We start from the raw sequence: 15975 nt of genomic DNA, 5'->3' as shown, positions 1-15975 counted from the left end.
CCCTTTCCTCTCTCCCATATCCCTCCTTTCCTCCTCTTCTTACATCTTATTTACCCCTCCTCCTCCTTCTCTCCCTTCCCGCCTTGCTTTCCTCCTCCTCTTCCATCTTCCAGACACACAATCACCACTTTACTGCTAACCACTGACTGGCCAAGCATACCGTGGTTGTCCCCGCCTCGCCGCTGCTCCCCAGTCACTCCTCAGCCAGCCATCATGACGGACACACAGCCCAGCGCGGAGACCAAAACCGAGGCCCCTGCGGAGACCAAGGCGGTGCAGGAGGGCGGGCAGGATGCAGGCAAGGCAGAAGAAGCAGAGGCACCGAAGGAGATGAGGGCGGTGATCCTGAATGGCTTCGGTGGGCTGAAATCCGTGAAGATTGTGCGTCGCCCCGAGCCCGCCCTGGCTGACGGGGAGGTGCTCATCCGTGTCCAGCTGTGGTGAGTCCCGCGGCCCCTGGTGTCTGTCTGTTTGCTCCCCACGCCACGCCCCTCTTCCTATCATAACCCACTACCCCAATTTATCCTTTTCAATTTCAGAATCGACTGCGGCCCCTTAATTGTGTCTGTCTGTCTGTCCCCCACACCACGCCCCCCGTCATATCATAACCCACTTGACGCCTTAACTCTCATTATTATAACATATGACATCCCTGCCAGCCCTCGTCTCTGTCTGCCCCCCACACCACGCCTCTCTTATCATGACCCATCTGACGCCTTCACATTCACTATTATAACGTATGACATCCTTGTCAGTCTGTGTGGTGGGACTGCCCGCCCCCCGCACCACGCCCCCCGGCCTTATCAGTCCTAGTTGACGCCTGTACACTCACTATTATGAAGTATGACATCCTGTGCAGTGTCGTCAGTTTGACCTCCGGTGTGCTCAGTTTATTGCTGGTTGCAGCTGTCGCCTGTATTTGTGTATAGTGCAGATGGTCGGCCTGTCATAATTATGGGTTTACAGGGTGGTTTAGTTGGTCATGGTTATGCTTGCCTGTGTCGGCGCTGTTGTCTTGTCATAAAGGAGCTTTTACAGTGAGAGGCCGCGCGTTGGTAACTTGGGAGCTGTCAAAGTTTCCATGTTTGCTTTATTTATCCCTGGGCTTAACTTGGCATTTTACTCTTGAATGTCATTTTCTACATTTTCATTCCATGACTTGGCCTCTGTTTTTTTTTAGGTGATTCAGCTTCTTAATAGAAAATGTTCCATCATGGAAGTTACAAAGATTCCTACATAATTAGTCATATTTCAAATAATTATAAAAAATGATGCCATAGAATAGTCACTTTTTCTCATTAAAGCAAAGGAGACAGATCCATTAGGTGGAATAGATTATAGCTATTGATTGGAGTGATGAAATAAATGTGGAGTCCCTCCCCACCAACAATAATTTTCCCAAAAAACTACAATGAACTTGAATGAAGATTTTTTTTTTCAAAAGTTTTAAATCTCTGGGGGCACACATTCCCAAGAGGTGTGAAAAGTGAAGAAATCCAAAAGCCATTTGATTAGGGGTACCATGCCAGGGCCTTGGTGGGTGTGGTTGTCACCCAGATTTGCCAATTTTAAGCTTGATCCAGAACAACTCTCCACAATATTTCTCTCTTGCGGCTTGGAGATCTTGTTTAGTATGTCCATGTCTCCAATAACTCTGTCTTCAACATTAGTCACAAGAACCACCCAGTTACCCTCTGAAGATTATTATTGATAAAGTTTTGCACACCAAAATTTATTTTCCTTGCTGCAGGTTGAAGCAGCCTGAGGCTCAACCTTCTGTGAGCTTTGTTGTGATTTTGCTGCATTACATGTTCCTTGTGTCTGACTCATTTCAGGAACTCTCTAGAACTTGAAATTCTAATTTATTGATGTTACCATAATACCCCAACAGTGGTGTGAGCTTCCAGGATGTGATGGTGCGCCAGGGTGTAACAGAGGCTCCTCCAAAGACCCCATTCATCCTGGGCTTTGAATGTGCTGGAGTTGTGGCTGCTGTGGCTGATGATGTGGAGAATTTCAAGGTAAAGCCCAATCCTACCAGATCTTCATTTGGGTACAATAGATCTACAATGAGAATATAGAAATGTTTAATGTATACTCACCGTTATGCATACGTACATTATGTTCATGTTCTAATCTTTCTTTTAACATTAAAGTTATATCAGGGCTGAATACTGAAATTATAAACATTGAAGGCACAGTTAACTAATCACCGAACAAAAGAGGATAAGTTAGTACGTGTATGACAATCTGAATCCTTTATAAATATCAATTGAACTTGTGTGTGGCAGGTTGGGGACCGAGTGGTGGCCCTCCCAGACCACCGTGCCTGGGCTGAGCTGGTGCCGGTGCCTTCCAAGTATGTTTACCAGGTGCCCGAGCCCATGCCCCTTCAGGTAAGACTGTGGATTGGTTACAGACCATTTTGACTTGTCACTGAATACCTCATTACCACCAGTAAGATAGATCTATAGGATTGAAAATATTTTGAATAGGGAAAGGTGGGAAGGGGGATGTTTTTGTTGTTGGGAATGGTATTACATCCTGCCTTCATTCCTTTGACATATTTATTTTTTAGCTAGTTGATGGCCCTATTGCCTTTAAACTTGCTGATATAGTTATATATTATTTGGAATCATTTTCTTGAAATCATTTCTTCTTGTGTGGTGGGTATGTTGTACAGGAGGCAGCCGCAGTCACCTTGAGCTACACAGTGGCCTACCTGTTGGTGCATGACCTGGCCAACATCATGCCGGGTCACACTGTTCTGCTGCACTCGGCTGGGGGGGCCGTGGTAAGCCAGGCTTTGTTGCCATACCTTGTGTATTTACTTATTTGCCTATTTGTAGTTTACAGGCCTGAGCTGAAGTTCGAACAGTCCTGTCTCCCAATATATATTTGTCCAACTTTTCCTTCATTATATGGACACTACCCACTTCTACAGTGTGTTTGTTTAGTCCATTCCATGTATCCACACTCCTGCATGAAAAACTGCATCTTTATGTCCTTCAAACAAGTCCCCTTTCATCTCAATTAAATCCTTTCTATCCAACACATCCATTCCACTTGTATTCCTATACAACGTTATCAGGTCTCCCTTTTCTTTCTTAGTGTTGGTAGGCCCAGTTCCTCCCATCTAGTCTCCTATGACAGATTTGATAGTTCTAGTACCATCTTAGTTGCAATTCTTTGAATCCTTCGAGTTTCCTTATATCCTTTTTCCTGTGTGGTGACCAAACAACTGCTGCATACTCGAACCTTGGTCTAATCTATGTTATTATTATTTTCTTCATGTCCCCCATCTAAGTAGTGAAATGCCACTCTAATATTTTGCACCAAACTATATGTCTCTCCAGTTATCTTATTCTGCCTCATGAAAATGGCAGACATTCAAGATAAATCATTGAATTAGAAATTAATCACATTAATATTCATACTATGCCAGGATTTCTGAGCACAGTTTATCTATTTATATGCTGTGTAAGGTGTTCCAGTTGACTGATGATGAATGATTACTACTTAGCCAGTTATTTTAGTAAAAACATCTTCATAGTAAACAGCAGTCTGGGGTGGCCCAGAGTGAAGATTTTAATAGGGATATAAGGTTTGATTAAACCAGCTGTTAGGGAACCTAATGTTACTTGGTGTTCTTCCATACTTCTGTAGGGTCAAGCTGTGTGTGCCCTGCTGCAAGACATTAAAGGGGTGACAGTGGTGGGCATTGCTTCCAAGAACAAACATGAAGACATCAAGGCCTCGGTTACTCACCTCATTGACCGGGCCGGTGATATCCATGCAGAGGTCAGGAAGTAAGTAAATCTGTTGTCTTTTGTTATTTTCAGATTTAATTAAATACTTTAGAGCATTTTAAGTTAGCAGAACAACATTTAGTGGAAGTTAATTGGTCCACTGACAGTTTACAATGTTAGCAGAAACTCTACTAACAAATAAATTTAAAAAATCTAAATGATGCAAAATTTATTAAGACGTAAAATTCAGTGCAGTGCGTATAGCCGTATACAGTACAGTCGTCAATTTTCAGAGTGTGCCCAGATGGGGTGGATGTAGTGCTGGACTCTCAAGGTGGGGAGGAGTGCAACCGGGGCTACACACTTCTCAAGCCTCTTGGCCGCTATATTCTCTTTGGTATGTTGACGTGGATGGGAGCAGCAGGTGTAGGGGGTTCAATGCACAGAAATATTAAGTTTTGTCTGATTCTTATTGTACTGATAATCCATGACTTTCTTTCAACATTTTCTTACATTGCAGGATCATCCAGCATTGTAACTGGAGAGACAAAGAGCATCCTGAGTGTTGTCAAGTCGGTAAGTTTAATATTTGCTTCAATGGAAAGTTAGGTGATTGTAGAAAATAGGTGGACAGAATGAGTTTATTTAAACTAGTGTGTAAAATATTAATTTTGGGTAAGTTTAAGTAATAAACTTGAGTAACTTTATAGTATGTATTTACATTTATTAAAAATAGTGTAATAAATTGTTTGGAAAAATCAATTAACTTTACAGTATGTTTAAATTCAGTCCTTTGGTAAAATTCATTTGTCAGATTTAGTAAACCTCATAAGTTGTTCTACTCAGCATCAGCCATTATGAGTTTACTACAGGACTGAAAATCCTTTATTAATCTTTTACTAATGCATTCCATCATACTCAGCCAACATTCTTATTCAATCTGTCCACCTGGTTCTCTGCCCTGACTTCTACAACTTATGGGTTACCATTCTTACCCTGGTTGTCCATGTACTTTCTCAATCATTCTTTGTAAGTTTTCCTCACTTAGAAAAAAACATTATCTGCAAATCTAAGGTTGTTAAGGTATCCACCCTCCGTCTTGATTCATGTTATCCCAGTAATCTCCTAAATAATATGAAAATCTTAGTCTTTGGTGCAGCTTATTAGTCTTAGAATTGAGGTTAAGCAGTGGTATGTGATAGTAGCACATGTATAGGAAAAAATATAACTAATTCATTGTGCTAGCCCCTTAGACACCTTAGCCTGGAAGTAGACTAAATATGGCTCTTCGCAGTGGTGGCAGGTGGACAAGGTGTCTCCCCTGCGGCTCTCTGAGGACAACCGGGCATCATTGGCTTCAACCTGCGCCGCCTCCTTCACCATCAGGTGCGGCTGCTTATTGGCTGGGTGTGCAAATGTGACAATTACTGTTTTCTATAATAATTTAAGCACTTAATTTTGTTATAATAATTTAAACTGGGGTTGGTTCTTTCATCAGTCTGGTGGCCATGAGAAGGTGAGGAAGGTGGTGGACATGGTGTACAAGCTGTGGCAGAGTGGGGTTGCCAAGGCCCACATTGATTCCACTTACGCCCTCGAAGATGTGAGTATATGTGCAGCAGTATTTCACTAATGAGAAAACTATCCACAGAGTTAGGATTGACATTCAATTTACAATCTGTAGTGACAGTTCATTGTTTACTTTTATCCTCTGCTTAATATCCATGATTTCTCACATTCCCTGCTGGGTAAAATTCCATTTCACAATTTTTTTTCATGAGACAAATTATATGGAAATTTACAAGGGTTAATCTATTCTATAGCAAATACTGAACACATTTAATGAACTCCATTTTACAATGTATTCCTTTACTAAAATTAATCTAAGTAAGCAATACATCACTTAGGTGACAGATGCCATGACGAAGATGCATGACAGGAAGAATGTTGGCAAGCTTTTGCTGGATCTCTCCATGGACCCCCGCCCCAGGCCCACCACCCCGGCCAAGACGAAAAAGGAAGAGAAAAAGGACGACAAGGAAAATGCTGAGAAAGATTCGAAAGATTCGAAAGATTCAAAAGATTCAAAAGAAAATGGAAAAAATGAAAAAGAGGAGGAGGCCAAAGCTGATGCTAAAAAGTAAAGCTTTACGAAAATGAAGGTATGAAAAGGCATTGCTTTAAGGTTTGAAATTCATCAGTAGATAAAATCAAGCCAAACAGGCAGAAATTCTGCAAAATTGCAACAATACTTTACTGAAATAGCTTTTAAGAAATACCTGGCAGTACATGCATTTCTGTTATGCAGGTGTTATGCAAAGAATGACATTGAGGTAGAAACAAGTAAAAGTAAAATACTGAATATTTCTAAACACAGTAATGAAAGATGTTGAGGGCTTTTGGATTAAGTAACTATATAATTGAAAGTGAGCTTTAAGGATGCTTGGCAGTGTGTAATCTGTTCTCACTCCATATCACCCACAAGGCATGGTCCAGTGTGGTCCTACATATCCACACATTACGCTTATAGTCTTTACTCATTACGCTGCTACTACAATGGGTTGTTAATCTTAAGGTTGCTTTGGGAGACCAAGGGTTAGAATATAAAGAGTTGATGATTTGAATCTTGCTTTCTTGATAACTTGCAAGGCATTGGGGTCCAAGATGTGCAGATTATATCCTTAGGTGGAGGACTGTGTGGAGAAAACTTTATCCCATTCCATGTTTGTCTGCAGAGTATACTGCATAATTGTGTGTTTGTGGCTGGTCTTTCCAATACTTGTTTGTAGACTTTGCCTTGCCGACACTTACCTTCACAAGAGGTAGGCAACAGTAGTGGCAGTTTGGCAGTCTGTGTTCAGATAGTGACAAGTTCATATATACACTGAGGATTAGCACCTTAGGAACTATGGAGTCTTGTTAGTATCGATGAGAAATTCTTGCTAAATGTGATTTTTCCAATGTTCATGAACTTTGTTAAGGTGTTTGCCTCAGATACAAGTGTGTAAGAAATGAAAAGTGTGAAACTATCAAAACAAAAACAAAAAAAATTTATGGCTTGGTGCAAGTATCTAGTTTTGAGCATTGTTGTTTGTAATGAAGCAGTTACCTAGGAGGTGCTTAACGCATAAATGTGTGTAGGTTGTCTGTGTTGACCTAGAAGACTTATGTGTGTAGTGATTGTGGTGGATGTGGTAAGGATTGGTGCTGGTGGGCAGGTTCTCTTGATGGTGCAAGAGATTATGTTTGCCAGTGGATGTCAACACTTAGGTGAAAATTAGAGTATTGATTATTTGATTATTTTCTTTAAGGTAGCCTCAGTGATCCAACAAGTGTGGTGGCTGACCTGTGATAATTTCAGAGTTTAAAGACCTTCATAGCTTTAAATAGATTATATTCTGAGATCATGGATATTGAAACTGAAGAATATTTTATGGTCATAGTTCTATTTTGATATGATAATCCTGTAAGGAGTTTCCCTTAGATAACTCTACTAACATTTTTCTATACATAAATTAATGACACTAATCAGTCAAACGTAGTAATACAGTAGCATTTATACCAAAGATCTGACCTGGGGCCATGGCTGTAGTTTGGAGAATTTGAATCGTGAACAGAACCATTGCAACCTTGTCCCAAAGTGCATTTGCTGATACCACCAAATAGTATTATTCTTAATGTCCTGGATGGGACTCTGAGGATTTCACTAAGAGTCCCAGCAGAAATATGTACGTAGATAAGCTAAAGTAAGCCTTCAATATTAAAAGTTTTAAACTGATCAATTAGATTATATTTTCTTGTGAGTAGAGGTCAGTGTCGCAGCAGTCTGTAGAAAAATCTTCCTGCATCAGCACAGGATGACAGACTACAAATTAACACCAAGAAATTATAACAAACGGGAGGCTAGAGCGCACACACAATATGTGACGTGTCAGTGTCTTGAGCAAAACTAGAAAAGCTGAATACTACTCCTCATGGGCTACTGCCACACTACTGAGTTTGAGGAACAAGTCTGTGCCTGGCATCATGGCTTGGCAGAAATGTTGTTGGTTTGGTTGTTGCCACATGTCATTTCTTTTAGGACATGGGTTGCATTATGCAGCAAATGTTCTAAACTTCTTTGGTTTGTATCTAAAATTTATCGTTTAAAGGATTCGGTGCATGTTGTTTTTATCCGAAGTCTGCCAGAACGTGCTGCATTAGAGAACAGTGAAGCTTCCATCCCAGTACGTGCCTCCCAGCCCTTGCTGCTGTTCTTGTCCAAACACATTCCTGGTAATACTTTGTACTCCTTACTGCACCATGGAATGCAAAGCTCTTCATTTTCTCCGTTACCACTTGATTTATTTGTATGTTATCGATCATGGAAGATTTAATTAGTTTATTACTTGCTACTGAGACAGTAGTGAAATGTTACTTATAAACTATTAAGTGTTCTGTAATCCCTGCTGTGCTTGTCTTCATACTGTGCTGCCAATAAAGGTAATACAAGAGATTTTTGTTAAAGATGCCCTCAGTTAGTACTGTTATACAGCTTGCAGACACCAGAACTTGGTTAAGGGGATCAGAACCAAGTTAGAGCAATCTCCAGTGGAACTTAAACCCACACTCCTGGCTGGAACTTTGACTTATACATATAAGTTACATGTATGAAAACTTTCATTATAAAGAAATACTGTTGCAGTAATAACAAGTCATCTACTCTTCTAGGATATCACTTATCTGAGATTGTTGAATCCTACATTCCTTATTCTTATGAGCAAGGAATACATGGACAGAACAGGGGAAGTTAAACATGTGTATAAACAATACTTTAATTCTTCACATAATGTACAGAGACTGAAGTGAGTGGAAACTGATCTTAGTCACATGTTAACCTCTTAGTGGTCTTTCTTGGCAAACTTTGCAACATTCTCCGGTGAGCAAGCTGTAGGGAAAAAATATTTTTTTACTTTTAGAAACAATTAGAGGTAGCTACTGCTGTAAAATCAACTGCTTATAAGATCCACAACTTTCCCTACCCAAAATGCATACTATGATATTCCCTATTATCAGTAATATGATCTGTCTTTCCACAGTCTCTGATATTGCTAATAGTGTCTATTGGCATTAGACGAGCACATGGCATCCCTTCTTGAGAACTAGTGCCTAAAGACATCTCTCCATTAAACCCCATTATAATGATGTATACGATTCATCTCATTAAGATAATATTTTAGGAATATAACCCAATCCTATACTGAGCAATGCCTGTAGAGAGATTGGAATCAGATAAGTATAGTAAACAGAATGATCTTTACAGCAAAGGCACATCAAGGCATGTTGGTGTAACTTACCCATCTTCTGGATCCAGGAGAACACAGGAATGCTCAGTCCAACCCCAAAGATGTAGTACTTTACGACCCACACATTCTTAACGTAATGCTGCAGGGGGAACTGCGCAAGCTTGGCAGAGAAGGTGTACGGGTACTTCATCATTCGTCCGCTCATCTTGGGGGTTAGGCGAGTCACCAGCTGTTCTAACGGATTGGAACTGCAAGGAAAGAGAAGCCTAAGAACTCTGCCATTGGACTTTGTCACTTTAGGGGCATGAGCCCACATAAAGGGAAGGCTCTTACATTTTGTGCTGTTGAACTTCCATTAGGTGCCATCGATTGTAATTCACAAGTCAAAAATTCTTCAGCAACAGCATTACATCCAATAACTTTAAAGTTTAATTCAAAACATTAAGGATTAGCATGTGGTGCAACTCTCTGGCTTCAATTCAGAAGTCACCGTAGTTATTTGACCGGTGTCAGGAAACAGAATGAATGGTTGTGTAACAGTAGGTGCTCATTCACTTTCACCCACTGCAACTTTTTAACCATAAAATGTGCTTCAGAATATCACTCAAAAGATTCCAAGCGCAGATTGACAGCTAAGTAGTGCAGTTTTGGTTTGAAACGTGAAAAATGATGATTAAATAGTGAAAACTAAAGAATTGCAACCAAGAAATTAAAATAGTGCTTGACGAAGCTTACTAAGATGGAAGGCATCATTGATTTTGGAAAGTTGATAGGGTTTGATATTGATGTTATAAAGGATATATAAAAAGCCACAAGATGATAAACTCTTCAACACAAGCAGGGGAAGTAATGGAACACAGACAACACTGAGAGAAGGCTCCACATCAACCCTTCCTCCCACCTCTTGGCACCACTGTTGTCCGCCATGGTCCTGGCAGCGTGGAACAGACAAAACCCATCATCATTACTACACCGCCAGCCACTCGCCATAACACCCTTACCTGGCATCACGTACATGCCGCCACTTCACAATATTAAAATTTCCAAGAGAAAGTCCACAACTATTTGCTTGAAAATTTAACCTTGAATATAGAAGTTAGTAGGGTTCTTTTTTATCTGAACATTTGCAATGATAAAAAAAGCTGGCAACCTACAGGATATAGTGATGTTTCCTTGCCTATTACCTAGCGATTGCTCACCCAGTGATTACTAAGAGGCAGGGGCGCTAGTTGCTCATGGAGGGGTGCCTGTTCTCTTAAGGTTTTCAATACCTATGTTGGTCACAGTTATTTTTAAGAGTTAATGCCAGTACTATTAATGACCCCTTCAGGTAGTTAGTTTATGCCAGGGGTTCACAACTCAAGGAGAAAACTTTTCTCTGTGGCAGCATAAATAAAACTACCAATGGAAATGCCCAAATCCCCTACGAAAGCCTTGCGTGAAGTCGGGTGCCGATATATTTAAGAATGAAGTTGGGTGCCGATATATTTAAGAATGAAGTTGGGTGCCGATATATTTAAGAATGAAGTTGGGTGCCGATATAATTAAGAATGAAGTTGGGTGCCGATATATTTAAGAATGAAGTTGGGTGCCGATATATTTAAGAATGAAGTTGGGTGCCGATATATTTAAGAATGAAGTTGGGTGCCGATATATTTAAGAATGAAGTTGGGTGCCGATATATTTAAGAATGAAGTTGGGTGCCGATATAATTAAGAATGAAGTTGGGTGCCGATATATTTAAGAATGAAGTTGGGTGCCGATATATTTAAGAATGAACTAGGGTGCGATTATATTTAAGAATGAAGTTGGGTGCCGATATATTTAAGAATGAAGTTGGGTGCCGATATATTTAAGAATGAAGTTGGGTGCCGATATATTTAAGAATGAAGTTGGGTGCCGATATATTTAAGAATGAAGTTGGGTGCCGATATATTTAAGAATGAAGTTGGGTGCCGATATATTTAAGAATGAAGTTGGGTGCCGATATATTTAAGAATGAAGTTGGGTGCCGATATATTTAAGAATGAAGTTGGTGCCGATATATTTAAGAATGAAGTTGGTGCCGATATATTTAAGAATGAAGTTGGGTGCCGATATATTTAAGAATGAAGTTGGGTGCCGATATATTTAAGAATGAAGTTGGGTGCCGATATATTTAAGAATGAAGTTGGGTGCCGATATATTTAAGAATGAAGTTGGGTGCCAATATATTTAAGAATGAAGTTGGGTGCCGATATATTTAAGAATGAAGTTGGGTGCCAATATATTTAAGAATGAAGTTGGGTGCCGATATATTTAAGAATGACGGGTGCCGATATATTTAAGAATTAACCCTGAATCATAACCAAATATATTAAGTAATTGACCTCTCTTTTGGCTACTCTTTACGGTTATCTATTATGTGAGCAGCGAGTAGCGGGCTTTTTTATGTCCTTTGATGCAAAAAAATAAATAAATAAATAAATGGCGTGTTTATATAAAGACCGATACATTTAATACCCGGCCAGTCAGCTGATCATCCACTCCTCTGTTAATACCCCCTGCCCCGCCCACCAGTCTCCTCCCCATGAACAACAGAGATAAAGGGAAGGGAAAATAAGGGGAATAAAGGGAGTAAGGGAAATAGAGGAGAAATAAATGGCACCGTCAGCTGATCGTCTGCTCAACACCTCCCTGTTAATAACCTTCCTCACCCCGCTCAGCCCTGCCCCGCCGACTATTCTCCCCCCGTGAATACTAAAGTCCCCGTGGTGTATTTACTGTTAGTCGTGGGTGATAGTAACAGTAAATCGGCCGTAATGTACCTGGGCTGGCTGTCTTCTCCGGCTGCTGGCTAGTTCGTCGGGAGGCCGGCAGAGGGATGGGCGAGCACCTTTGTAATTTTAATTCGTTGAACATTACAGAAATTCACAGGATGGTTTTATTATAGATTTCAAGAACTGTATTTTTTTTATTGATATATAGTTTATGGACACATACCTCTAATATTGTCATGCGGATACTTCGATGTTTATATCAAACGTCTTATTAGTCCAATACGAGATAAAATTTCATTTATTAATAATAAACAAGTGATTTTAAGAAATTAAATATTATCTGTGTGCATTGGTTATGTGTTTGTGTGTGTGTGTAAGGCATTGCAAAGGTGTGTGCCCCAGTGTGGCCACCAAAACATTGCCGAGTTGGCAGGAGGCTGTTTGTTTGTTTGTTTGTTTGTTCGTCGCGGCGGCCTGGGAGTGTCAGCGGGCCGAGGCTGTGTTCGCCGTGACCGAGGCGCCGCGCCCTGGGACGGCCCTGCCATGTAGTGGAGGCCGAGGCTGTCAAAGTATCGGACACAACGATGTCTTGGTTCGGCGTGAGCCTCAACGACATCAAGGGCCAGCTGACCTCCTTCACCAGCGAGGTGCTCTCCGAGGGCCTGGAGGGCGTGGAAGGTGACTGCTGGGGGCGCGCACTCTGCCGGGCAGGGGGGAGGGGCTTGGGTCTGCCCCGCCTCGGGGATAAACTGGTATACTCGTGACCAGTACCTGGTTCCCTGCCAGGCCTGGGTGCTGCAGGTGTTGGGGGGGGGCGGGGGGCGGTGACCACCGGGAAGGTTGGCAGAAACAGTTTGTTAGGGAGTCCAGGAAGGCAGAGTCTCACCATAGGGAGTTACAAATATATTTTCACCTGTCCTTTAGTAACCTTAAGGGGAATGTTCTCCACAGGGGAGAGTGTGCTCATGCCAAGCACACCTGAGGGTCACTAAAAAATTGTTGAACATACATTTGTAGCCTCCCAGCAAGGGCAGACCCCAGCAAGATGAAATATTTCTTGGTTTCCATGGTGATTACCGTCCTGAACACACAAACACTTCACAACACCTGGACTTGGCCATGGAATAATTAATGGTTTGATTTACTAGTTTATCACCTGATGTAGCTACAGGTCACTCGCTCACGGCCGACTCATGATCATGCGTACAAGGCTGTTGTGTCTTAGTTCTCACCTCGGTTATATTTTTTCCGGATTTTTCATCTCCTTTGTCTGAAAGCTCCTTTTATTTTTGTAAAACTTGTAATTGTTCCACACATGTAGGTTGTCTGTGTCTGATAAACAGCTTTTCCCTGGCAGAGGTGATTGTCTCTGGAATGGAGGCACACATTTCACGTACTTTCTCTACTCCTCATGCTAAAAAGCCTTGGTTTAATCACGCTTGTTCTTGTGCTATCAAAGATAGAGAGGCAGCTCACAAAAGGTACCAGAGCCTTCGCACTCCTGCTGACCATGATCTTTATATTTCTGCCCGGAATCGTGCCAAATCTACTATTTTTCAACTTACCAAAACCTCTTTCATTAATAGAAAATGTCAAAACCTTACTTTTTTTAATTCTTCCCATGACTTCTGGCACCTAGCCAAAAACATCTCCAATTTCACCACTTCATTTTTCCCTCCTCTCCTTAACCCTGACGGCAGCACCGCCGTCTCATCTATCTCTAAGGTTGAACTTTCTGTAAAAACTTCACTCTGGATGAGTCTGGGCATATTCCTCCTACACATCCCCCCTCTGACTCCTTTATTCCTGTTATTAAGATTCTTAAGAGTGATGTTTTCTATGCCCTCTCTGGCCTCAACTCTCAGATGGCTTATGGACCTGATGGAGTGCCTCCTATTGTTCTTAAAAACTGTGCTTCCGTGCTGACACTCTGCCTGGTCAAACTCTTTCGCCTCTGCCTATCAACATCTACCTTTCCTTCCTGCTGGAAGTACGCCTTCATACAGCCTGTGCCTAAGAAGGGTGACCATTTACTCTTATCTACAGAGAGCTTTGGCCATTAATCTAGATGACAAATCCTGCTGAAACACTCAGTCAATGATAAAGTGACTCAAGTTGGGGTTAGGTTTCAAACTGTTCTTGTGTAATTATTCATTTAATATTTATTTGGTTTGCTTGCAGCTAAAACAGATAATTAGTCACACAAATTAGTTAGCAAATTGCAAAAGGCTTTCATTGTCTCTTTCCCAAAGACCTTTTTATTCATTTACACAGGAGTCCAGAATGTACTAAGTGACTGCCACTGAATTTCAAGTTTCATAATTCTATACAGTACTTCAAAGAGCTCTCGAATGAGAGTTAAGACAGAGGACTCTTCTTTGGAAAGGTCCTCAACCTGGTCGTCCTTGGGTTGTGGGGATCAAGAAAGTACAAATGGCTGCCTACTGTATTTTGCTTGTAATTCTTCATCAAGAATGTACCTGAATATACTTGTCAAGCTTCTCAAGGTGCTCAACAATAATATTTTGTACAACAAAATCAAGTGTCCATCATGGAGGAGGAGCTCCAAGAGGGAGGGGATGTAACTCTCCCTGTTCAATTTTTCACTTCTACAGTCTCAATTTTCCTTGAAAATCTGGAGCTTTTCTGTAAGATTTATTTATCCGTTTTATCACATAAACATGTTCAACATTCAGCTTGGCAGAAGATGGGTACAAAATAAGTCAAATGAAGTTTTCATTATTTAAGTTGAATTTGCATGGGCTTAGTGACCCCACAAAACACATTTGAGTCCTCAGATGGGGTCACGACCCAGAGGATGGGGATTGCTTCTTTACAGGATGTATTCTGTAGCTCTGACCCCCTGGTAATGGTTTCACAATTCATTATCTTTAATCAAGCAAATATTGGTAAAACACATTGAAATTGTTTTACCTTTAATTTTGCATCAAGGTATTTTTTAAATTAACATTGTCATATGATAGACGTATCAATTGTTATTAATAGTAATATGTAAGGCAGTATATTGATCATGATTCTAGACTTTGAAAGGAAACTAATTATGTTGGTCAGACATTCACTTAAAGTTAGTTATGTCCACTGTGAAGGTGCAAAACAGATTATTAGCAAGTTCCCTTGTTACAGATGGCAGCCAAGTGATTGTCTCTCGGGACCGCATCCAGGAGTTGGAGTCCCTGGTCCAGCTGCAGAAGCATGAGGTGAGCCACACTCCTGAAAGCCTAATTTCTTGATGTTTCATATTTTTTTCAAGTTCACTCACCATCTTGGAATAAAAGCTGCATGTTGCAAGCATTTTTTATGCAGCTGTAACATGTTACCATAAAATAAGTGTAAGGAGTCTGCACCCTGCAGTCTGAGCCTATTTTTCAGCTTTAAGTTTTTATTCGTGTTTTAAGAATGATGAGTATCACAAAGGATTCTTTTAAGATATTTGAAATGTCAACTCTTTACTAAATCATGTATTGCTAATATTTTTGGCCTGGTCATAAGTGTGAGTGGCTGTAAGTCACACACGTTGGAACTCAAGGACTACCTGTAGACACACAGGCAATAGATAAATTAATTTTCAAATTCAACAGTAGTTCAGATTTGTGTGCACCAGACCCAACTGATAACTTATTCACCCAAAACTAGCTTGCCTAATGCACATGATGTGCCTCATACTTCTCTGTTACGTGCTTGGTTCACAACTACCTCCCTCACCGCAGCCACTTTACCCTCGCTGCCTGTTGCACAAGATAGTATTTCCTTTGCTTCAATGTAGCTGGATGCAAGATACTGTTTGGTTTCCATTTTTGCAACTGTAGAGCAAGATAGGGAGCATTACCAACTTGAAAAATGCCATGTCCTTGTGTTAACCTGGAGCATCATGTGGTAGGTGAGACCTGTCTGCGACATGACTACCATTGAGACCACTCTTGTAGTCTACTACACTGCTAAGTTATTGTGAAGTTTAGCTTGTGAAGATCTCAGTATCCCCAACACTTGGGCAGCCTTACTGTTTCACCCAGGAAAATTTCAAATGCTGATTTTCAGTTTTGGTCCAAGGAACCTCAAGCCTCAGTGACCACTGTCTGTAGAAAATGCCTCACAAGCCATTACCAAAGGCTTTCCTAACTCAGCAAAACTTAGTGATTTGGGCAGATCAAGGTTACTGACCCT

At 40.9% G+C, this 15975-nt stretch overlaps 3 protein-coding genes across 6 annotated transcripts in view; 2 read left to right on the top strand and 1 right to left on the bottom strand.

Annotated features, from left to right (window-relative positions):
- LOC126984194 (thyroid receptor-interacting protein 11-like) overlaps positions 1 to 15975 on the top strand; it is a 165845-nt gene that overhangs the window by 43249 nt on the left and 106621 nt on the right. The window contains exons 2-3 of one of the 4 annotated variants that reach the window (XM_050837692.1): positions 12441 to 12471; positions 14938 to 15011. In XM_050837692.1, the coding sequence (XP_050693649.1) occupies positions 12441 to 12471; positions 14938 to 15011 (105 nt within the window). Of the gene's footprint in view, positions 1 to 12325; positions 12472 to 14937; positions 15012 to 15975 lie in introns of those variants that run through there. The other 3 variants (XM_050837690.1, XM_050837691.1, XM_050837689.1) reach the window with 3 other exon arrangements.
- On the top strand, positions 32 to 8242 carry LOC126984195 (synaptic vesicle membrane protein VAT-1 homolog-like). Its single transcript, XM_050837697.1, is given in 11 exon segments — positions 32 to 440; positions 1892 to 2021; positions 2292 to 2396; positions 2684 to 2794; positions 3667 to 3809; positions 4043 to 4146; positions 4270 to 4325; positions 5044 to 5092; positions 5095 to 5135; positions 5248 to 5352; positions 5657 to 8242. Coding segments are annotated over 11 exon segments (1308 nt in total). The 5' UTR covers positions 32 to 213; the 3' UTR covers positions 5894 to 8242.
- Positions 8550 to 9965, bottom strand: LOC126984199 (uncharacterized). The gene is made up of 3 exons (XM_050837706.1): positions 9936 to 9965; positions 9086 to 9282; positions 8550 to 8676 (listed from the first exon to the last, which is right to left on the bottom strand). The coding sequence occupies exons 1-3, from the start codon at positions 9959 to 9961 to the stop codon at positions 8630 to 8632; spliced, it is 270 nt and encodes an 89-aa protein (XP_050693663.1). The 5' UTR covers positions 9962 to 9965; the 3' UTR covers positions 8550 to 8629.

This window comes from Eriocheir sinensis, chromosome 56 (assembly GCF_024679095.1).
Source record: "Eriocheir sinensis breed Jianghai 21 chromosome 56, ASM2467909v1, whole genome shotgun sequence".
In the NCBI taxonomy this organism is placed as follows: domain Eukaryota; kingdom Metazoa; phylum Arthropoda; class Malacostraca; order Decapoda; family Varunidae; genus Eriocheir; species Eriocheir sinensis.
Note: the sequence above shows the minus strand (reverse complement) of the source record. Positions and strands in the feature narration are given on the sequence as shown.